This window comes from Hydra vulgaris, chromosome 04 (assembly GCF_038396675.1).
Source record: "Hydra vulgaris chromosome 04, alternate assembly HydraT2T_AEP".
In the NCBI taxonomy this organism is placed as follows: domain Eukaryota; kingdom Metazoa; phylum Cnidaria; class Hydrozoa; order Anthoathecata; family Hydridae; genus Hydra; species Hydra vulgaris.
Genome location: NC_088923.1, coordinates 35,161,135 through 35,187,989, shown reverse-complemented (window position 1 = coordinate 35,187,989; position 26,855 = coordinate 35,161,135). Strand labels below are relative to the sequence as shown.

General features: G+C 26.8%; 1 protein-coding gene across 1 annotated transcript in view; it reads left to right on the top strand.

Moving 5' to 3' along the window:
* The window catches only part of LOC101236069 (uncharacterized), a 79,720-nt gene that overhangs the window by 35,520 nt on the left and 17,345 nt on the right, over positions 1 to 26,855 (top strand). The window contains exons 5-8 of the mRNA XM_065796180.1: positions 3,443 to 3,553; positions 5,564 to 5,624; positions 20,064 to 20,161; positions 20,271 to 20,612. Of these exons, the coding sequence (XP_065652252.1) occupies positions 3,443 to 3,553; positions 5,564 to 5,624; positions 20,064 to 20,161; positions 20,271 to 20,612 (612 nt within the window). The remainder of the gene's footprint in view (positions 1 to 3,442; positions 3,554 to 5,563; positions 5,625 to 20,063; positions 20,162 to 20,270; positions 20,613 to 26,855) is intronic.

The window sequence follows — 26,855 nt, the reverse complement described above, 5'->3', positions numbered from 1 at the left end:
CATCAATACAAGAAGTGAAATACAACAAGTGTTTCATTACATCAATACAGTCCACATCCAACCAAGACATTGTGTCCCACAGAGCATTATTGTATCATCACAAGGTAAATGTAACACGGTAAGCCTTGAGAAGCGTGATTATTTATTTTTATTATTTTTATGACTTCAAGTGCAAAAATGGCTCCCGACAGTCTTGGATTGGAACTAAGAAAGAAAATTATTGGCGATTACGTAAGTCGAATGACACAAAAAAGTTGTGATAAATATCGCGTGAAAAAATGTAATGGTCTGGGGGTGTTTTTCTACTAACGGTCTAGGTCCAATACATTGAAACGATGGAATAATGGACTGTTTCATGTATAAAAATATCCTGAAAGGTGTTATGTTACCTCATGGTGAATGGAATATTCAAATAAAATGGGTTTTTCAGTAAGACAACGATCCGAAATACACTGCAAAAGTAGTCAAGCAGTGGTTTCAAGATAACCACCTATCGGTGATGGTTCGGCCGCCTCAATCTCCGGATCTCAACCCTATCGAGAACCTGTGGGAGATCGTCAACCGCAGAATTAATGGTGAAGGTGTTCGTAATATGGATCAACTGTTTGAAAATTCCACAAAGTTTCATTGATCATCTGATCGAGTCTATGCCTCGAAGATGCAAGGCTGTGATTGACAACAAAGGATTTGCCACGAAATATTGATAGCGAAATACAGCTTGGTCTACATTTTGTCGAGTTGCACTTGTTTTGTCCAGAAGGAAATCAACTTTTTTTAATACTTTTGATTAATTTATTAATTTTCGTGTACAAATAATGAACTTTGTGATGAATAAAACTTGAAGAACTTTGTCTCTATACAGTTACATAGTTATTTCTCTAAATTGAAAAAATGCAGCACTTTTATATAAAGAAACTAAATTAGTATTATTTGGTTGCACTCGTTTTGTCCGATACTGTATATATTAGAGTGCATCCAACCTCCCATACTTTCAAAAATTAATCTGTCTCTATTCTTAAAACTTTCTATTGGTTCTCACAAGACACTCTGTTAAATTTTTTTAAAATTGAATGAGATTTAGGGGGGCCAACTCAAGTCTGAAACTTGCAACGAGGCCCTAAAAAGAAGAAGAAAAAAAACCATGAAAAATTGTAAATTTTTATTTTTTATTAAAAAGTAATAATTTTAATGCAATAAAACTTAAAAAAACAAATCTTGTGTAAAATTTTTGTTATTTTTGAAATTTTTATAAAATTTCGCTTCTTGTGAGACCCAACATGACATACATTTATAAAACTTTTTTTTCTTCTTTTTAGGGTCTTGTTGCAAGTTTCAGACATGAGTTGTCCCCCATAAATCTCATTTAATTTAAAAAAATTTAACAGAGTGTCTTGTGAGAACCAATAGAAAGTTTTAAAAACAGGGACAGTTAAATTTTTGAATGTATAGGGCGTATAGAATGTATAGGATCACCCTAGGGCGTATAGAATGTATAGGATCACCCTAATATATATATATATATATATATATATATACACACACACACACACACACACACACACACACACACACACACACACACACACACACACACACGCACGCACACACACACTCATATATACACATATACATATATATACACAAATATATATACATATATATGTGTGTATATATATGTATATGTGTATATATGTCAGCATATATACACATATATATGTGTATATATGCTGACATATATACACATATATATACACATATACATATATATCAGCAGTATATATTTATATATATAAATATATACTGCTGATTTAGGTGAGCAGTCTGATGTCATACTGAAATAGCCTACTGCTGGAGGCTTCAGTACATACATCGACTGATAAATAGCCTGACTCACAGCGTAATGCTGCTACATCACCTAAGGGTGATGTAGCAGCATTATTCTTTGTTGTTTTTTTCTAAAAATGCCATGTGGATTAAAATAAGCAAAAAAAGTGAGCAAATGCTTATGAATTAGAAAAAATGAGATCGGCAAGTTATTGCTGACCTCATTTTTTCTAATTCCAAGAGTTGTATATATATTAGAGATGTGCCAGAATCAGTTTATGCCAAGTCCCTAATTCTGGGTGCCTTGGAATAAAAGCTTGTGAAAATCTCTGGTACTGATTTGTTTCACAAAATAACACTGATTAATTTGCGTTAATTAAGTTTGCCTAAATATATCAATTTTCTTTTCAGTAAACAGCTATATTTACATTTGAGGTCACACATTTAAATTACACAAGCTAAAGTGTAAACTTGATCTCCGTAAATATTCTTCATCCCTCAGGGTTGTTTATATTTTGAATAACTTGTCGTCTGACGTTGTCAATGCCAAAAACATCAAGAGCTTTAAAATTAAAATTAATTCTATCAACTTCTAAAAATACTGTTCCAACTAACTAATTTTCATTTTATGTGGTATTATATATAATATATTTTTTTGTAACTTATTGTTAAATAATCGCTTATATGCGCTAATTAATCAAAAGTTATGTATGGACAATAAAAGATTAAGAAAGACAGAGAATTGCAAAAAAAAAAGAAAGAGTTGACTTTGACTTGTAATAATTGTAATATATATTAATATGAATAAAAAAAAATTAAAACAAATAAAAAAAAATTTAGACAACACTTATGTATCTTATTTTAATTTTTTAACTAACTTAAACAATTAGAATAAACAAACATTAGGTATTCGAGTTTTTAGTTTAATTACTGACTAAAAATTCTCTTTCCTCCTTGCAATATATTCTGATTATTTTGCAAAAATTGAAAAAAATATTTTAAGCGAGATGCATTTACATTAAGTGTTCATATTTAGGCTTTGTGGTTATCAACTCCATAACACTCTTAGATTTATATCAAGAAGTTAATTGGTTGAAGTTTAATCTAAAAGCAATCCTGTTAATAATATTTCGACACAGTTTAAAGTACCATTTAAACAAATAGTTACAGCACTTAAGGTTTATGTTAATTAAAAATTTCTTTAAGATACCTGGCGCTGGGTGCTGCAACAAAATGATATTCGATTACCTGGGAAAACAGCCAAATTACCAGGTCCCCGGGTCCAAACTGAGTATCACTAATATATATATATATATATATTATATATATATATATATATATATATATATATATATATATATATATATATATATATACACATATATTATATATATATATATATATATATATATATATATATATATATATATATATATATATATATATATATATATATATATTACATAAGAAACTATTTACAGGATTAAATCCAGCGTTTTCACAATAAAAACTATTAGAGATTATTAATCAGAATGATTAAACAAATTTAATAAATCGAGTTCTGAAGTATTTAATTGCTAAAGTTTCTTATTCATAAAGCAAATGTTTAAAATTTTAGAGTTTAGTTTCACGACCAGAGATGTGTAACAGCAGAGAATTTAAAGATTTCTTAGGATCTGAAGATCATGATGAAGTTTCTGTTTTAAAAACTAAAGTTTTTAAAAAACAGGTAATAACTTGAAATCTTATATAATATAATACACTTAAATAATTTAATGCTTGTTATATACTTATGTATTACATATATACTTATATAATGCATATATAGTTATATATATAATATTATATTTACATGTATATTATATACTTGTATACATACTTATATATTTACTTATAAATAAATATATGTTATAAATATAAATACACTTATAAATTATTATGCTTTAGTTCATTTATTATTTAATTTTTTTATTATAACGGTTGACAGCTGAAAAATGAGATTGGATTTAAAGACACATATTTCTTTTAAGATATAAGGTAGAACAAAAATAAAAAATGTTTTAGAAACTATTTTTGTTCTAGTTTTTATCTATATAATCAGTTATTTTCAGTTAAACCATTCATTCTGACTTTATCAACTAGGCCTGGTATAGACTAAGATTAACTCCATATGAGCTCAATATCAACTTTATTTAGACAATACTTGATTCTAGAGTTTTTGAAGATTTTCTGCATGCCAATTATTCTCTTGGAGACACAGCCTTTTAAATAATCCAAAAAATTTAAAAAACACGACAACATTCTGGCAAGTTTGCAGAGCTATTCGCTTTCTCAACAAAATTGACTTTTTTTCTTGTTTAGGTATGTGGTTATCGTTTTTGCATACGGAGATGATGCCAAATCAGGATAAAGTACATATGCACCATCTGAATGATACTTATCAATGAATGGAATAAGTCTCTTCTAATTGCATTTGCTTAAGTAGATTTTTTGATTTGCAGTCAGTACACTAAGCACAAAATATAACTGATAAATACCATTTTCAGAAAAAGTAATTCATAGAAATATTTTTTTTGAAACTTTTGTTTTGTTTTTTTATTTAACTGTAGATGGTATATTTTCGTTAGTATAATAGAATTAGTACATCACTAGTATAATGTATATCATTTCTATTTTATACTTTAGTGATTTAACATGAAAATTTATTGTCAATGATTGGTTTACGAATTTCTGACACAATCGACTGCACTTAGTTCTAGAAAATGCTTTTTCCTGGTCAGTTTTGGAATTGTCATTTTCTTGGAGCAATATTTATCTTTTTTTTCAAATGATTACTTATGTGTTGCTAAACTTTTTAGCTACCTTTTGTTGACAAATTCCATCTTTATGATCAAACATAAGTTTGAGCCTTTTAATGTTTGTCTTCATCATTGTTTTAGCCTTTCCTTTACTTCTTTGAACTCTTTGGTAATCAGATTCATTTTCAGCATGTTTAATTATCTTTTAAATAATTAAGCGTGCTGAAAGGAGTACTTTTAGGTATATTCTCAGTTTTAAAGTTGTCATCAGTGAACTTTTTCCCATCGTTTATGTAATTTAAATAAAATTTATACACACGTTTTCTAAACTCTTTTTGTTTTAAATTTATTTATTTTTCTATAAAAAGTAAAAATAATAAAATATTGAAAATCTAGAATAAAAATGCTTTCTAAAACATTTTTCCTTTTTGTTTTAACTTATACCTTAAGAAGAATGCGTCCGTAATATTAATATATATTATATATTAAATATAGTATTCAAAATAAAGAAGATAAATTTTTTTTTTTTAAAAACAAATTTATAAATAAAAAAACCTTTTAAAGTTAGATTAATTTTCAAGTCATCTATTTGAACCTAAAAAAAATTACATTTCTCTACTCAAAAACAAATATCGCAAAAATAATCAATTTTATGAAAAAATTACATTGAGAGAAAATAAAATAGTATTAAAAGAAATGAAGTAGATAAATGAATATATGTTTTAGCATTTAATATAAGTAGATATATATGGTGCAAATATATGTTTTATCATTGATATTTACCTTGATTATGTGTTGATTTATAGAAAGTTTTCAAAACAAATTCATAAGAGATTTCGTTTTTTAGTTGTCAGCTGTTAGCATTTATGAGTTTTTTTGTCATAGAATGTGTGTGTTTTTCTAAGATATTTTAAAATAATTTATAGTTTTAATTCAAATAGCTTTACCAATCACAATTAAACAAAGTAACTTCCATCAAACCAGATGAACATAATTTAGAAGGTATTTTTAGATTACTTTGTAGTTATGAAAAATTTTTTTTTTTTAATAAGTTTTTTTTATGTTATATTACTTTTATTTTATTTCTACTCTACACAATTGTATTCTTAATCAGAACAGCTTTGAAGTATACTATTTATTCTAAGTATATATATATATATATATATATATATATATATATATATATATATATATATATATATATATATATATTCTAAGTATATATATATATATATATATATATATATATATATATATATATATATATATATATATATATATATATATATATATATATATATATATATATATATATATATATATATATATATATATATATATATATATCAGTCTTCTCCCTTTGAAATTTGATGCCATTGCACAAAAATGCGCTGGTAGGATGGTCATTTTTAAGTTAGCCTGCACGATTTAAAAATTTCATTTAGTCTGCTATTTAAAGTATAATAAAAATAGCAATAAGAATGCTTTAAATAAATACTAGATAAATTATTTTGAAAAAAAATTAGTAAAAAAAGCTATTTTTTATAAAAGTTGAACAAATTAACAAAATAGTTTTTTTGCGATTTAAAACAAAGCTTTTATTTTTTTGGCAAGCGCTTTTTTATGTGCTAGCCAATGTTTTTGCGGCCGTGTAGGCGAGCGCGAAAAGGCTTGAGAGCGAAAGCGCTGGCTAAACGGAGAAGACTGATATATTTATTTTTATATATATATATATATATATATATATATATATATATATATATATATATATATATATATATATATATATATATATATATATATATATATATATATATATATATATATATATATATATATATATATATATATGAATATATATATATATATATATATAAGTAAACAACCAGGGTTGATATTTGACCAGGGCTGGGTTTCATAAAATATAGCCGGGGCTGGGTTTGTGACCGGAACTGCATAAACATTTATACATCCTAAAGTATATTTTTTTATTCAAAATTCATGTTATATTTTGTATATATTAGCATATATAAACATCATTATGATCATCATAATCATCATTACCATCATCATCATCATCATCATCATCATCATCATCATCATCATCATCATCATCATCATCATCATCATCATCATCATCATCATCATCATCATCATCATCATCAGTATGTGGTTCTGTGTTCGCTATTGTAACGCTGTCATCGGCACACAGGATTTTAGAATTTACCCGCATCGCTTGCGATTTAAAACTTTTTTTTTTTTTAATTGTTATCAGAAAGATATAAATTTTTAAGATATGTTAGTTACGAAAAAAATTTTTGAGAAAAAAAACCTTACAGGTAAGACCCATAACGAAAAAGGCGTTGCATTACCGAAAAATCTAAAAAAGAGGATTTAGGCATGGGGATCATCAAAAAATGATTCGGATATGTCTTTTTTATTCATTCCCTTTAAATCAAGCTATAAATGAAAAAAATCCACTTACCTAAACTTTGAGGTTTTTCATATCATCATGGCGATTTTAAGTTTCGGAGTTCAAGTAAACTTTCTATAATATATTAATGTGCAATCTCCTACTTTGATTTTGAAAAAAAACGTTACATAAAATTTTTTTAAAAACTTTTTTAAAGTTATTTTTCTTGATGGATGTAATATATATCATGTCGAATGTCCAAAAAACATTTACTTTGCTTTTGACATTATTTTTTTTGCGGGGAATTAGGGTTTTAAACAGTAGTTGTTGCAATACCGAAACTATCCAGGTTGCATTACCGAACTCACTTATTTTTTGATAATGGACGAATAGAAAAGGTTCGTTATTTCTAATTTATTGTTTAGGTTTAATTCCTTTTTTTTTCCTTTAATCAAACTCCTTTTATAAAATCTAAACTTCATCGTAAAAAAGCAGGAGTGCTCCGCGGAATGGGTTTTTTTGGGTAAAAGAAATTGACTAATGGAAAAATGAAAACAGAAGAAATTAAAATATTTTTTTACATTTTACAATTGTTTATACTTTTTTTTCAAAAAATAAATTTCAAATAAATAAAAACAGTTTAATACACTAGTATCTATCCCAAACCAATACGTTTTTTTGGAAAATCCTTCTGTAAGCGTTTTTCCAAAATAAACAAATTTAGCAATTTTAAGTTTATAATAAATGTAAATAAGTTTACAATGATCATTTCGTATTCTTACATACATACATGCATCTTAATACTAGTTTTAAATAAGAAAAATAAAGTTTAAGGCATTTTACTTTCTTACTTTTATTATTTGAGTTTGAATTCAATCAAGAGCGCGTTGAGGGTGAGAATCAAGGTAGTAAGCCCCACCTCCCACCCCACCCCACGCACACCTCTTGGGGATAAGCTATATATTTTTCAAAGGCGAGTAATAAGATATTTGTTTATAACATCAATAAAATATTGTGCAGAACTTAGTAACTATGCCCTATTGTGTAAAGGTTATTGATTTATCTTAACTATAACAAAGTCTAAATTTCAATTAGCTTTTTAATTATTTTTTAGCTCTCAGACCCTCCCTTGCTGCAAGGGCTGAACCAGCGTTTTTTTTGTTGAGAGATAACTTCCAAACATGGAACTCCAAACATTTATTTATTTATACTTACGTCAATTAAAGAGGCTTTGCAAAAAATTGCGATGATTAAATTACTATGTAATAAAATTGCGATGGTCAAATTACTAAAAGACATTACTTCTTAAAATGGAAAACTAACATACTCAATTCATGTGAGAAAAAGTTCAACAATAAGAGATTTATTTTTCGAAAAGGAAAATACCAAGAAATGAATATCATGTTTTATAAAGTGAATTGGGATGAAATATTTGATAAAATAAATACAAAACCAATGTTATGAATACCTTTGAAAAATTTATAAAAAAGCTTGCAAACAATATATTCCTCACCACTTTAAACCCACTAGTTCTATCCAAAATCCATGCATCAACATAAAAATCAAGAATCTAATTAGAAAAAAACGTAATCTATGGTGCAGAGTGCGTGCTACAAACTTCAAAAATACGAACCTAAATAATGAATACAAACTAGTTAATAAAATGATTAAAAAGCAAATTAAAAAAATCTACTCTTGATCATGAAATAAACTTAGCAAAAGATGTAAAACATAACCCAAAACTCTTCTATGCACAAAAAAATCAAACACATACAAAACTACGGGAACTTAAAACTAGTGACAATAAAATAATAACTGATAAAAAAAGTCATTGCTAATCTACTAAATTGTAGTTTCCAATCAGTATTTGTCAAAGAAAATCAAGGGTCTAGCACATTTCATCAATAAAACAATGCATTTATTTGAATGTGACTGGGACCAAGAACTAAAAGAAGATATTGTACATAATTACTTATTAAAACTTAATGAAAACAAGTCACTTGGTTGTGATAGCATCAGTGCCTATGTGCTAAAGCATTGTGCAGAAGGATTATCCAAACCTTTGTCATTAATACTCAAGAAATCGATTCATTCAGAAGAGATGCCAGAATTATGGAACATTACATCACTTTTTAAAAAAGGAGACAAGGAAGATCCGCTCAACTACAGACCTATCATTTTAATATCGATACAATGTAAGATAATAGAGAAAATAATTAGAAAAAAGCTGATAATTTATATAACAGAAAACAATCTGTTAAAACCTCAACAACATGGATTTGTACAAAATAAAGGATGCCTAACAAACCTTTTAGAAACTTTCGATATTATTACAACTGAAATTGAAGATGATTATCCAGTTGATATATTATTCTTAGATTTTGCAAAGGCGTTCGATAAGGTGCCCCACCATCGACTTATATATAAAATTTCTAACTATGGAATAAAAGGCAACATTTTAAATTGGATTGATTTTTTTTTTAAAAACAGAAAACAAGGAGTGGTAATGAGTGAAGCTGTACCAGATTGGTGAGAGATTTATAGCGGTGTGCCACAGGGTTCTGTATTGGGGCCTCTTCTCTTTCTGTTACATATCAATGATCTTCCCCAATGTATCTCTTCAATTACAAAACTATACGCTGATGATACTTAAATCATATCTTTTATAAAAGAACATAATGATCTAATTAATATGCAAAATGACATTGATTTGTTAACTGAATGGTCAAATGTATGGTTATTGGATTTTAACATAAGCAAATGCAGTGTTATGCACATTGGAAGAAAAAATATTAACTATAATTACACTATGAAACACGACAATCAAAGTTTTATTTTAAAAATGACAACAAAATAATTAGACTTAGGTGTAATAGTTTCATCCAATATGAAATGGAATCATTAGGTTCAAGCAGCTACAAGTAAAGCACAAAGAATCTTATGTTTAATAAGAAAAAGTTTTACTTATCTTAACACTGAATAGGTAAGGCAGTTATGCACATCGCTGGTTAGACCACACCTGGAATTCGCAGTTCCAGTGTGGAGTCCAGGTAATAAAAACGATATCAATGACCTAGAAAAATTCAAAGACGAGCAACAAAGGTAGCACCTGAACTAAAACATCTAAGTTATACTGAAAAATTGGCAAAGTTGTGTCTCACAACTCTGGAAACAAGACGTACAAGAGATGATCTTATTGAGTTTTTGAAAATAACAACTGGTATTGATAAGATATTGTGGTATAAAGAGCTTTATAAAGCTTCTTCCCAAAGTCTAAGAGGTCATTCAATGAAATTTGAAAGAGAATTTGCAAAAACAACCATTAGACACAATTTTTTTACGAACAGAGTGATACCTCATTGGAATGCTTTACCTGAAAAAGCGGTTTCTGCAATGACAGTAAATTCTTTTAAAGGTAGACTAGATAAACATTTGTTAACGGCTGTTAAAGTATAAATTTTAAATTTTATGCTCCGCGACAATAGTCGTTACAGCACTTTTTATTACTATTATAGCCCGATAAAAAAAAATGCCTCCAAAAAACACCCCTCCCCTGACCTCAAATGTGAAGGTAACAAATTACCAAAATATTTTTTTTCTATTGTTAACTAAAGACATATTCATCAATCAATTTTAAATTATATGCAATAATCTCTTAGCGTTTAAAAATTATGTCCATTAAAAGTTTGAATCCCCCTCAATTTGAGGGGGATTACAATATTTATCTCGCTATAATTTTTGAACGCTAAAAGATTATTTCATGAAATTTCAAACTAATTGTTAAATTTGAAATTAGTTTAGAATAGTATAAAAAATATTTTGCAAACTAATTGCCCTCACATATGGGGTAGGGGGGCTAAATTTATTTGGGTATAATATTTATTTTTATTTTAGTATTTGCAAAGCATCGTTATTTAATGTAAGTATAACCATAAAAATGTTGGGAGTTTACTCCATGTCTAAAAGTTATTTCAAACATAAAAAAGAGGCAAGATCAGCCTCTGCCTTTGTTAGTGAATGATAAATCCCGCCCCGATTTAAAATCAAGAAACTGAAAAATATTATCTTTTTAAAAAAAAATCATTTTCAGGATTTGCATTTTATTTCTATTTGAAAATTCAGAAACACAGTTTCTATAATGACTAATAGAATAACATAATACTAATTTTAGTATTATCTAAATCATTAATAATAATAAAGTTCGATTTGCAACTTAGGCAAGTAAGGTTTCCATTGTAAAATAATTATTCCACGCTGGCTATCAGCCCTCTTTAAAAGGTTTTGCAGGAATGGAGATAACGCTTTAGGATCAAAGGTGCCTACGGATCAAGAGTGCAAGTGCTTTCCTATATCTCTTTAATATTTGTTGAATATAAGGAAATCGGCAAAATGCAAAGTACACACTAGTGAAATGCGAACTTTTGTGCAAACCAAAGTATTATATTTTAAGGACCATGATTATATTATTAATTTAAATACAAATAAATATGAATATATTAGTAATGTATGTTATTAAGTGTAAATGCATTTACTAACTATTAGAGAGAGCATGCAGGTAAATGTAAATACATCGACTGAGGGTTTTGGTTGGAGCAGCGTAGTCATTTATAGTCATGATTATTGTTTAAAAACGGCTAAAAAAGCTGTTGCAACATGAAATACCTATAGAATAATGGTCCGCAATTCAATTTCGCATTTTACCTTGTATTTATATTGATGCACTTTTTGTAGTTAATGCATCAACTAAAAAAAAAATTATATTTTACATTCATTTTCATCAACTTAAGGAAAATATGTTGTACCTAATAAGCGGAGCCCAAATTTAATTTCTCTTAATGTTTCAGTATTTATTTGTTTGATTATTTTATTATTTTCTAAATGTTTCAGTATTTTTAATTTTTTTTCCAATAGTATATTGTAAGCTATATTTCTATGATGTAACGATGTCGAAATATTTTATCAGAAATTTAAATATCAAGTTTTATTTCAATTATAAAAACGAAATTGAATAATTTATAGGTTTTATTAATAATAATGTATTTCTAAAATTAAAATAGATTGAATACAACATTTTCTGCAAACATCAAGAACGTTAACGTAACCATTTCTGCCACTAATCCTATCGGCTAAGTCAGTTTAGCTTTTTCAATCTTCTACATTGGTTTCGATATTGAAAACATAAATAAAACATAAAAAATTAATGTATATATATATATATATATATATATATATATATATATATATATATATATATATATATATATATATATATATATATATATATATATACACCCAACTCACACTTGCTGAACATATATGTGTATATATATATATATATATATATATATATATATATATATATATATATATACATTTATATATATATGTATATATATATATGTATATATATATATATATATATATATATATATATATATATATATATATATATATATATATATAAATATATATATAAATATATATATATATATATATATATATATATATAATATATATATATATATATATATATATATATATATATATATATATATATATATATATATATATAATAAACATTTATTTTTCAAATTTAAAGAACACACAATTTATTAATTAATATCTAAAACTATTTTATTGAATTGCTTTAATAAATTTGACTTTAAAATACTCACATTGATTTTCTGAATAAATTGATACTGAAAAATCTACATCTAAAAGATAAAAAAAAAGATAACGTTATTCTTATTACATTAAAGCTAATTATTTCAATTCTTTTACATTTTTTTAAATTTTGAAAGTATTGCTGTACAGCCCTCGGAATTAGGGTCGGCATTTGGCAATGCAAACCTAACTGCCGAACTAAGCGTTTGAGGTTGCTAAATATTTCCAAACATTTTAGGTTTCTACTTTTTATGATGGAACTAGTCAATAAATGTTTTTGCTGACCTGATGATGACCTAAAACATATCAAGGTCTGCAATTTTTTGCCAACTTTAGTTTTTTTTATTTTCAAGGGTTGGGTGTTTTACAATAATAAAAAATAACTTATTTCTATACCTTGTTGCTATAAACATTAAATATAATATATAAATTGATTGAATACCAGTCTTACCAATTGATTCTGGTGAGCTACAGAAACGCTTTTTATCTCTTAAAAAAAATTAATAATTGTGTAGTAATAACTAATAATGGTAAATTAGTTGAAAGAAAAATAAAATAAAAATATAAAAGTTTGTATTGCCTTTCAGAAATGTAAGTACAGAGAGCTAATTCAGCCTAAATCGAGAATACGCAAAAATATGATTAAAAATAGTTATGATATTAATACAAGTTATTTAAAAAAAATCCCTTATTTATATAATTATACAAATAAGTAATATTTAATTATATAAATAAGTAATATTTAATTATATAAATAAGTAATATTTAATTATTTAAGTAATTATTTACTAGAATAAAAAATTGAAAAACAAAAGCTTTTAGATTACCTTTATTCTTGACACATTACTAGCTTTAGCAAAAATAAATACAATAGATTCTGGCACTAGAATTTTAACTATCACTAGTCACTATCCTAAAAAGATCATCACTTAAAAAAAACAAAAATAATACTGGAAAATTGAATATTATCCAAATAGATGATTTTAAGATGAAATAATTAGAAATAAATATATGATTAATATTATAGATTATGATTACCTTCAAACTATTAAAAGCTAAAACAAAAGCTTTAAAAAGATCATGCAATTAATCTTCTGTCATTAGGCTAAGAAGATCTCTGTTACAAAGATTTTTTTGAATAAATAAACGGAAATGCAAAAACATGTTAAATAATCAAGAAAAAAACAAAAAAAAAATAAAGCAAATGGAATTATAGAGTGTAAATTCCTATATTTTTTATGTAATACAAACTTTTCTCCACCAACAATAAACCAGTTATGTCTGTAACTGTATAACTGAAAATCAAATACAAAAATACTATTTAAGGATTTAGCATTTAGTAAGTTGTTATCTACTTAGACTAAAAGTAGATAACAACTTACTAAACTTAGACTAAAAGATTTTAAATACTTGAAGTCAAAACTATTTGACTTCAAGTATTGAAAATTGAATACTCAAAAATAAAATATTGCAAAAGATTTTATTTACATATTACACGTCATTTTGTTTCCAAACTGATGTTTAAACAACTCCCAATAAATAAACAAATGCTAAAATATATTTTTAAGAACACAGTATTTAATGAACTCTAGGGACCTTCAAATTTGTTCAAAACAAACTCCCTTCATAATTAAATAGTATCTGGCAAAGGTGGAATTTGAATCTGCAATCCTGCTGCGACAGGCTATCCGATCACAATAATAGCAGCACACTATACAACTGAGCTATCCCGACTCAATAGTATATCATATAAAAATGTATCTGTGAATTATAAATTTAAGTAAGATACTTACTTGACCAGAATAAATAGATTATAGCAACTGAGAAGTGCTATTTCAATCATACATTTCTTTGTAAACAGATTCAATCATATAAACAATTAATTATATCCTTATTTTATTGCAAACAGTTATAAAAAAAATATTACCACAAAATATGGTAGACTGTATCGGGGATCTTTCTCTCACATCTAGACTTAAAATTTAAAAAGAATTTCATGCAAGTTATTAGATTGTATTGCAACCTTACACATGTGAATCTATCGAACATAAAAATTCTGATCCAAAAATAAAAAATCTATTATTAAATCATCATTTAGTAAAATCTTTACTTTTTGGCTTTATTTTGACTGCCAATTTTGTGAGTTCAAGCTTAATGCCTTATTAAGACAATACATTTATTGAACAACACTTTTATTTCTCATATAATTACACATCAAAAATTGTATACAAGTGTGTGTATCAAAATTTATAAAATATATATAATTTTTAACATATATATATAATTTATAACATATAATATTCACAAATACGTGTATCAAAAATTATATACAAATATGAATAAATCGTATACCTGCTGTAAAAAATGTATCCAAGTCTTCGATATCATTTGAACTACCTTGAAAGAATTATTAGACAAGTTTGAATTTTTGTTTTGTTTTAAACAGAAAACAGAAAAAGTGAAAAACAACAACTTTATATTTAGAGTATAAGTAGAGTGCTCAATGTTCTTAAAAGAACAGAGCAATTATAAATTAGTAGAAAATCACTTAACAAAAATTTATCTCATTGATAAAATTTTGTTAAGTGATTATCAAATTAACCACTTTGTTTTATCAATAAAGACTCATCAGAAATGATGATTTTATGATGAATCTTTATTGATGAAACACAGTGTTAAATGAGATAAATTTTTGTTAAGTGATTTTCTACTAATTTATAATTGCTCTGTTCTTTTAAGAACATTGAGCACTCTACTTGTAAAATACATTTTAAAACTTTTAAAATATATATATATATATATATATATATATATATATATATATATATATATATATATATATATATATATATATATATATAATATATTTTATGCATGTATATAATATTTTATTTAGTATTTAATGGCGATTGAACAAATTTATTGCCGGATTACGATCAAATAAATTCTTAAAAAACAAAATACTTATCAGGCTTTAACGTGCGTTCCCGGAGTTGCAATAACGAACAACAAGTTGCAATAACGAACAAAATTGTTACAAAAACGAACATAGGCCGCGTCAGGTTGCATTAGCGAACAAAAATGTTCGGTAATGCAAATTTTGCGTTGCTATACCGAATATCCATATGATCATCATCATCATCATCATCATCATCATCATCATCATCATCATCATCATCATCATCATCATCATCATCATAATCGTCTCTTTCAGCATATACTACACCATATAAATATTAAAGTTTATATAAATATGAAAAGGTATTGTGTGCTAGTATCTAAATAAATAGCAAACATATATGTTTATATCCATAATATGTATGCATAAAGCGCATCTAAGAAGCTTTTATTCCTTCTGGACCAAAAGTTTGGAAGCTTTTATTCCTACACTTTAATTTTAAGTCAAACCTCATTCTACTCCATATTTTTCACCATATTGAGCAATCGCTTTATTAATCATTTATTCATCTTTTTTTGCGAGAACATCTCTCTTAATAACAAATGTCCATTTATTATTCCAAGAAGCCAATGTAAAAAGGTTCCGTCTGATGTTAAGCTCTGTTATTCTCAGTTTAATAAATCTTGTATCTTATATCAGATGTTAGGTTCTAGAGACTATTGGTTAGTCTTCAACAATGTCATTAATTAAAGTAAGTCTAACATTTAATATTATTAATTATATAATATTTAATATTTAATTTTTAAAAAGTGCTAAATAAGTGGTTCCAATTTTTCAAAATTCTGGAAAACATTTTGACCTCTCCAACTATCCTACAATTAGTCTTCACTCTGTTATTAGTTTCTTCATAAAAAGGTTTCGAGATAATTAAATTATTTCTTACTAGCTGCAGTAATAAAGTTATTCTATAAGGCATACACTCTTTTTTATTTCAAGTAACTTTAAGGGTACCACAAGGTATCTTGTGGTACCCTTAAATCTTTGCTCCTGTATTGTTTCTTATCTACAGTATCAATCTTCATGAAAATTTATCATGTAAAGTGGTTCTGTTTGTTGATGACTCAACTTTATACTCTTGTCTTGACAAAAAATCTTTACTTTTTGATTGCTTAGAACAAGCAGCTGATTTTTAAAATGATCTCTCTTCTGTAACAGCCTAAGGCTTGCTGTGGCTTATGAATATAAATTCTGGACTTAAAATCTCCAATATTTGTTAGACAACAAAACTCATTTATTTACTGCAAAAAAATATTGCAATAATGGTATGGTTTGTATTTTGGATTTATATAGTTGAGAGAGGGTTATAACCACAGTTAAGTAGCCTCCTTGTCTGTAAAGGCGTTTTCAGCCTTGAGGAGTTGAATTAATATATATATAAAAAAAAATAAGTTAGACCTGCTTTATCTGCTAAGCTTGAGCCACTTTTCCATTGTTGTTGCAAGGTTGCATTTCATTCTTTTTTCTACAAATACAATCATGGTCAATTCTTAAACAAGCTATCATCTTTTACGATAAACCAAACTATCATCTATTACGATATACCAAAATATACTATACTATCATCTATTATACTATATACTATACTATCATCAATATACTATACTATCATCTCTATACTATCATCTATTACGATAAACCAAAACTCATTCTTGCTTGTTTCTTATTCAACAAGTTGCATCCTTTTACTGTCTCTATCCCTTCTTGCTATAAAAACTTTTATTGATCCAGTTTTTTTTCCTTGCACATCAAAAAAACCTTATGACTAATAACCATCTTTATATTTTTCTTTTATATACAACCTACAACTTTTTAAGTATTCAGTTAACCATTTCCTAGTATTTTTACTTATTCTCTATTTTAAAGTAACTCAAAACTTTATAGTGGTTGCTTGCAATCTTGTTGGAAGTAAATTAGAGTTTGAAATAAGCGAGAGGTTCCAAGTTCGATTCCCACCACATCCCTGGTAGTACTGCACTTAACTTGTTTCTCCGTTCAGCGGCCGTGTTCGTCAAGGTTTGTGTTTTGGAGTTATAGAGTTGAGAAAAGATTATAACAACAATTAAGTAGCCTCCTTGTCTTTAGTGGCCTTCTGGGCTTTGGGGAGGTGAACTAACAATATATATATATATATATATATATATATATATATATATATATATATATATATATATATATATATATATATATATATATATATATATATATATATATATATATATATATATATATATATATATATATATATATATATATATATATATATATATATATATACAGTACATTCAAAATTTGCAGACAGGCTAAATAGAATTGAATTTTACTAATATTTTTAACGCTTACTTCACTGGTTCCTACATACCATACCATATACCAATTAAAACATACCATATACCAATTAAAAAGTTTCCATGTTTACTCTTGAGTCCTTAATTAAAGGAGGAGGAGGAAGGTTGGGAATCAAAGAGTGGGTAGGAATTGTCTTCAAGATCTAATAAACAGGGTGGGGGTGAGTGGGGGATGGGTGTTTAATAAAAAGGGGGTGAGAAGCTTTGGGTGGGTGGAAAAATTTTCCAAAAATTAAGAAAACATCCCCCCTTCCTTGTATTATGGACTTAAGAGTACTGTTATGTTTTGAACAAACATTAATTATTTAATAAATGTATTTTAATTGATTTAAAAGTTAATGTTTTTTAATGAACTCAAAAATTTCCAGACATACTGAAGCTTTTCACATTTTTTTCAAAAAATTGCTAAATTATTGATATTGTAAACAAATACTTTGTGGTAATAATTAAAAAGCTTCATTTATAAGTGATTGAGATCATGGGATATTAAAAATGTATAATATTTGAATAGTGAAAAAGTTAGTAGTAAGATCGGTTCAAATGGAAATTGAACCGATCTTACTAAAGACAGTACATTTTTATTGAGCCGGTTTGCCTGTTAATAGACAAATTATGAATAGATATGAAACATGAAGGAGGTAATGTACTGCTTTTGGGATGTTTTAGTCGACCAGTGATAATCCACTCCATAGATATACTGAAACTATCGATCAAGAAATATACAAAGGCGTATGCAAGAGCATTGTGTTACCTCATGCAAAAGATAAAATGATTCGAGGATGGATATGCCATCTGGATAACAAACCCAAATACAAAGTTAAATTAGTTCAAGAATTCTTTAAAAAGAGTAAAACTAGGGTTTTGAAGTTGATATTCCAATCAACTGAGTTATTTGAGATTAGATGCAATTATTTATGATTATTTATGAAAACATGTTGACTGCCAAATATTAGACATTAAGTTAACAAATCGTGCTAATTTATTCAGAAATATTAAAGATATTATTCACTTTATTGCTATTGATGTTTGCATTAACTTAATTGACTTTATGTCTAGTAGATGCTGTTCTTGATTGTAAAGATAGTCCTACAAAATAGTAATGTGATTTCTAATAAATTTTGATCAATTATTGTTGAAAAATTTCTACATTTTTAAAAATAAACAAATTGTCCGCAAATTTTTTAACTCATCAAAAGTCTTTTTTTTTTTAATCAATTGAAATGCGTTGATAAAATTATCAATATTCGTTCAAAACAATATACTAAACATAAAAACCTTCAAATAGTATATAATATGTTGGATTTAGTAAGGTATGTGTTGAAAAATTGATAAAATTTAAATTTAAATCATAAAATTATATATATAATACACTATGCGTGTATTATATATATAATTTTTATATAATAATCTCTGATTTTTTTGCTATATCAAATGGAGAATTATGGAGTTGTTTATATTAATAGATTTGTAGCTATTATTTATTATACAAAGTTATTTTTATAAATAACTCAATAATTATTCACTTTAGACAACTTTAATTAGAATTGTTTGATTTTCTCGATTAAGAATGTTTACAAAAATATAATTGAAGGTTTTAAACCCAAAAAGATTTCATGAGCTGTAGTTTAAAAATTTTTCTTATTGGGTCTGGACCTAGGTAACCAGATCTGAATCTGATGTTTTTAGAAGAGTACATGGAGTCTAATTTTATTTTGTAAAATCAAACATTATTAACTCATTATCAACTCATCAACTTGCAACATCAAATCTTAAAATGATCAACTTGCAATATCAAACCACATCATCAACTTGCAGCGTAAAGCCTCACCATCAACTTTCAAAACCAAACCTCAACATCAACTTGCATCATTAAACCTTATCCTCAATTTAAAATATCAAGCCTCATCATTGCCTTGCAACTTTATTATCAACTTGCAACATCAAATTAACAGCGATTTTTATAAGCTGTTGAATGTTTCATTTAGTTTTGTTATTGAAGTTTATAAACTGTTGAATGATGTGTAACTTAATTTTATAAATAAAATTTTCTCCTCCTGCAGTCCACAAAGCTGAGAAGATGGGTATGAAAGAGTCTCCATATTTTATTCATGGCTATGATGTGCCTAGAATGTTTGGCTATGCAGATGAAGATGACCTTGCAAGTGACTGTTTTTTTGATTTTGATATATTTGTTTTGCTTTTTTTTTACTTTAATCTGTTTTAGGTTCTTCCTTCTTGATCTTTTAACTTTTAATTAAAAATTTTAGAACAAGCATTCCTATTTCTACTTAAAGCATTTTATTATCAATTATAAATTTATTCAAAATCAAAAATCCATACAACCACTACGTAAAGTGCAAAAAATATCAAATGTAACTCTTTCTTCTTTCCAAAAGCCACATTTTATAATTGGCACTGATGAACCTGATAAAATAAAGAAGCCTACTGAGTGCCAACTTGGAAGAAGAACATCAGCAGATGGATCTGAAAATCCTCAGCTAGGATGTTATGAATGTGTTTTACGTGATCCTGTAGCCAAGTTACCAAATGGAAAATCTTTTTTTGATACAAATATACATTCTATTCATATTGCTGCAAAGTTTTCTGAGGTATTTTAGTTTGATAGTTATGTTTATATTATAACTTTTAATGTTTGTGTTTAGTGTGATGTATTTTAATTTTATGTAATTCAATTTAAATATCCTAAAATAAAAAAGGGATGAAAGAAAAATTAGTCTTTTCTGTTTAAAATTTAATTGTAGCGGTGACTGGCATGCACGATTTTAAAAGTTCATTCGTTAATTCATGTTGTTTGATATTAATCTTAACAATAAATTAATTATTTTTTAAACAATTATTATAATATTGATCTCAAAAATGTTAATTATAAAATTTATATATTTAAATCAGGGCCATACTGTGAAATTTTTTAGGTGGGGTTGTTTTTGAAAAAAAAAAGGCAATTACTAAAATTACTAAATTTACTTAATAAAATTTTCGTGAAACGAAAAATAGTTATATTTGTGTAAACAATGTTTACATAAACGAATCTATTATTCTCTGAATATTTTTCTATTTTTATACTGCGTAGGCGTATAAGCAAGCTCCTTTGAAGAAAATTGGTATGGATACATTAATAATACTTTGATAAATGGTTTTAATTTTTATTCAAAAACTAAACTTTTTTCATACAATTTTCTAGGATGTAAAGTAAAAAATAGTTTTGAGACTTGTTTATAATCAACAATTTTATTGTAGTGGATATTCATGATGGCTAATGAACCAAGTCTATCTGCAGTCATACTGGCTCTCAACCATGTTCTTAGTCTTTGCATTGCTGAAACGCTGCGTTCACATTCTGCAGACATTACAGGTAGTGTACATCCGATCTTTAGAAACTCAAAGAGATTAGGATATTGATTTTCATCGCAGATTTTAATGACTTTAGCTAGAGTATTAGGCTTATATTCAGGTTTAATAACAAACCATTTTTTTTTCCAAAACATGAATTCTTGATCTACAGCTTCTGAGTTTGGAAGATCACTTTTATACATTTCAACTAACTCATGGGAAGCAGTTATCTCCTCACTACAAATTATTAAGGGAGCCAAACATAAAACCTCTGCAGCAATGCAATTTGTCTTTTGGAATCGTATTTTGATTTTTGAAGTGATGGTGTCAAGAAAAGTTATATTCAAGGCCCGTTTATAATATTCAGGGGACTCTCTGCAGGTATGTTATTTCTGTAGGCCTGTCTCATAGTGATTCTGGGAATTGTTGGTTCTACGAATAATTTACTTGCCATACGAGTAGCTTGTTGGTAAATTGAGTAAGTTTCTTTTTCAACATTTTTCCGTAGATGGTTCAAATCGTGGATTGTTTCTTGAATGTTCTGTATGCATATACAATATCAGTTGTGCGCCCTTGTAACCTCTCTGTTATATACAACAACAGGTGAAGTAAGCGGTACAAAGTTATAAAACCAATTATGAATTCGAATTTGGTGAGTGCATTAAGGAGTGAGTTGGCCTCTCTTTTTCCTTGTGCATCCCAATCCATACTAAACTCTATATTGAACTGTTCTATATTAGAGTGTATTCCTAAAATAATCTCTAATGTCTCTGCCATAAATGGTATAGCTAAATAAAAGTGTTGATATGTGGTATCTCTTGCTGATCATCTTGTTTTGCACATCCCTATCAAAATCTTTTTTCTTTCAGTTGATTAACAACGGATCTCTGCAACATGCTCCAGCAAGCGCTCTCTTTTCGGAGAGGTATTGAAATAAATGGATATATTTTTGTATACCTCCTAAATGTTATCAATGATTGGTATTTTTGATGTTGCAGCAATTGATAAATTCAGATTATGTGAGCTATAATGTGTTACAATTGCTTTTGGTGATCCTTTTAAAATATAGCTGTCAACACCTTTTTTTACAGATTGTATTTTTGGTGCGCCATCTTAACACTGGCCTCTACAAGAACTAAGATCAATTCCACTTTCACAAGTGAGATATTTCTTGCACAATTGCAAGAAAGTTTCCAGGATTACCTTTTTTATCTGAGTTTTTCATTAACACTTTTCATAAGTTCCACGAAATGCTGTCCTTGTTTTCCCATCAAATGCACTATTCTACCTAATGTTTCAACAATGTATGGGTACATTTGCTGTCAGTTTTTTAAAGTTCTATCGCTTTGTAATGGAATGGTTTGTCTTGTATCTTCAAAACGACAACAAATGCCATTAGCTTGTTCGATAGCTTCTTTATGGTATCTATTGCCTATATGTAGTTTTTGTTTCTCTAAAACATTGTGCCATTCCTTATATCCACGGTTAACAAAAGCTCCCAAAGATTTTTTTTATCCTGCTTTAGAAATAAAGTGCAGTATATGCAGTAGACTGTGTCTTCACTTTTGCTGTATACAAATCCATTTTGTAAATATTCTTCTTTACAAGCGCCTTTCCAACCATGTTTTAATGTTTTGGGAAATTGAAAATGTATCTTCTGTTTTAAGTTATTCGTAAACATTTTGTATATTTCATGTGGTAATAATTCTTGATTTTTGCGCAAGAGTTCGTCAATATCATGCTAATATTTTGAAAGTGGTACAAGTAAAAGTAAAGGAACTGCGTTGTATTTTGAAATTGAAGATATTTTAGGCTAGTTTATTTAAAATAAGTGTTTATAAATAATTTATAACTATATATATATTCCTTTTGTATGATAAAATAATACTATTTGATTTCTTCATATTTTATTTTCGTTTTTGTACTTGCGCTATATTTAATACATTTAAATATATTTTACAGTAATAAACCTGATATATAAAAAATACTGCATTTATTACCCTTCTATTGGTTCTATTCATAAAAAATGTAAAAAAGATTTTTTTTTTTTAATTCATAAAATGCTTTTTTTTAAACACACCTATATTATATAAGAATATATTTAAGAAGTATATATACCAGAATCTTAAAAAATCTATTTGTACTAAGTCTCTTAGAAATTAAAAATTAGATTACCTCAAATTTTAACTTACATATCACATCAATATAACATATATTTCCTCCTAATTTCCAAAAAGAATATAAAATCTATTCACAAAATACAAAAAGAATATAAAATCTAAGTTCACAAAAGAATATGAGTTCATTAAAGAGTAGTTTGAACGGAAACGATAATTAAAATTTTTTAATTAAAATTAACTAATTAAAGTTTTTGTCTAAACAGTTTCCCTTTGGTTCGAAATTTATTTAAAAATGATTTCAATATAATTGTCACTAAATCTATATAGCTTAGAGATATCACAGTTAAATTTTTAAAAGTTTAGTTTAATTTATAAAGCACAAGAAAAATGAATCAACTAAAGAAGTGCAATAAAAAATGTTATATTTTATGCTATTATTTTAATTAGACAATATATTAATACTCAAATAGATCTCGCAAAATTGCTACATTCATTGCAAAATTTTTCAAGCAAGCGTTAAGATGCTTGAATAAAGAAACGTGATGGTTGTGAAGTTTGTTTTTCTGCTATTTTTTTTGTTGCTTGCAAATTATTGGTTTGATTATATCTGGAATAAACTCAACAAAAATCCGATTATACAACTGATAAAACTGGAGAATAAAAGAATAAAGTCTGAATAAGAATCGAGAAACAAAACTAAAACAAAAACATAATAACAAAAACTCACTAAGTAGAGCGCACACTAATAACTCTGAGTGAAAGATAAAAACTGCAGTTTTATCTTTATTTAACTGCAGTTAATAAAGCAGTTGTAGAAATTTTTATATACAATGATATTTTCATTCACAAAGAAGAAGAGAAATGAATAAACTTTTATAATAAAATAATTAAGATCATTAGTTTTTATAAAACAACTATTTGATGTATAACAGTTTTTTATATATTGTTGTTTTATTAGAACAATTTATTATATTTTAACATTTGAATATTGTTTTTTACTTATTATTTAATTAATTTACTAAATTAAATATAAAAAATTATAAAAAAAAAACGTTAGTTTTTTTTTTTTTAGCAAGTTGTTTTTCTGTCTTTTTATTGCTAAAAAAATATTTATTATTACAATTGAAATTTTTACTATACCTGGCATGAACAATATATATATGTATAACATTGTTAAAAACAAACCAAACATATCCCCACAAATAGGAAAAGTCTAAACACGAAAAAATCTTCAAACAGTCACCCATTTCTAATCGAACATCAACAACAACAAAATCTGCCTTTTCCAATGCCCATATGCTTGCTAATTACAAAATCTTCAAAAAATACATGGTAAGCCCTGGTTTATCTCCTGCTGAAAGTGAACTAGAGTACCACTTACGTAAGGATTGAAATGCCCCCAAAACAAAACTTCGTTCTGAAAACCCTGCACCCTTTTACTGGGGCATTCGCTATGGAGCAGTCGTTAAGATTCGCGGTGCCCTTAACCCATGCTCCACCTCATACCAATAACTCAACACTTCTTACAAAGCGCCTACCAACCATATTTTCAACAAACTTACATTTACTCTGTAATTAAGTAGATACCCTAAATCAATTCCTTGCTGACTCTAACATTGAAATTGCGTGCTTGACTGAAACATGGTGAAACTGTAATTCCAAAATCGTCATCCTTTCACAATTAAATGAGAACTACAATTTTGCTAGCTCAGAGCAACTAGACCAAATTGGAGGAGGCACCCCGATTCTTGTAAAAAGATTTTTAAAGAAAAGTGAACATATTGATCTACCTATGACCACATCATACAAACCTGTTCATACCATTGATCTTACCATTGTCAGAACCTTTCCAAAACTATTACCACGTGGATACTCATCATGTTTTATTATCTGTGCATGTATCCTAGTCAGGTCAGTAACTGCACAGCGAGAAGTAAAATAGGAGATACAGTAGCAATAATTAGAGGCCCTGACCTCAAAAACTTAGTTGATTAGCATCATGATATCCAAACCACATGCACCAATTGCTACAATGCAATATTAGCTGCTCAAGATTTGTGCCAACCTCTAAAAACTTCAACACTTATTAACCCCAAACCTTGGATAACCCCCTATATGCAAAGCTTAATAAAATTAGGTCAAAAATATTTCAAAGTTGGTTTGTATATTGAATGGAGGAAGATTGCTGCAATCATAAATAAACTAATCATCAAAAGAAAAATATTTTATTATAAACGCTACATATCAGGCAATACTGATTTTAGAAAGAAGCAAAATAATGTAATAAGTCTGTAAATAAACCATAAATTTCTGAAAATCTAGCTAGTAAACTAAACCATCATTATCATAATGTTTGGAAAGATAAAAATATTTATGATACTCAATCTTTATTAACACAAATGCAGATCAACCTGCAAATCTCATCTTTACTTACAATAATATTTTAAACCAACTAAGCAAACTAAAGTTTGGATCACCAGGCCCTGATAATCTGCCTCCAATTCTGTTTCCATTTCGAAATATCTGCATCACTCTGTATTCTATTTAATCGACTAATTGAATGAAATCATATGCCAAATCAATAGAAATTAACTCATTTAACACCTATACAGGCCTTCCCAGGAGAGGCGTGCGGTCGGTCGCTTTGAGTGACCACGCATATATATATTTTTTGAGAGTTTGGCCACGGTTTTTTAGCATATATTAATGACGCATTTTTAAAAAGGCGCTGAAAAAACCTAACTAAATTGTCGTATTATTTTATTATTTTTGTTCATAATTTATTCCTATTATTAATATAAAAATATGAACATAAAAATGAAATATATATATTTATACTTATTTATAAAAAATTTTTTTTTCTTATTACAATTTTTTTTTTTATGTCTAGTAAACATTAAAAAAAAAATTTATTTATTTATATTTATTTATATTATAATTATTTATAATATATTTTCAGGTGTTGATTTTTTCAGCAACGATATTTGAGACAAGTCGAAAAAATAAACAGAAAATGACCGAAAACTTTTTTAATCAATTTTGAAAAATATGCTCTGCCGACGCGGGATGCGAACCCGGGTCTCCGCGGCGCTTTGAAATGTCTTAACCGAATGAGCTAAACATTCATATACTTATCAAGAACCTTGTAGATAATAATTCTTCTAGAACTTAGAAGTTATTTTTTGTAAAAAGACATACTTATGCGAAAAAATTTAAAATTAAAAAAAAAAAAATGTAAAATAAAAAAATAAAAATTTGTTATAAGAAAAAAAAATTCAAAAAAAATATATATATATATTATTTTTATGTTATTATTTCCTTATTAATGAAAAGAATAAATTATTAAAAAAATTACAAAATAATACAACGAATTTAATTTGA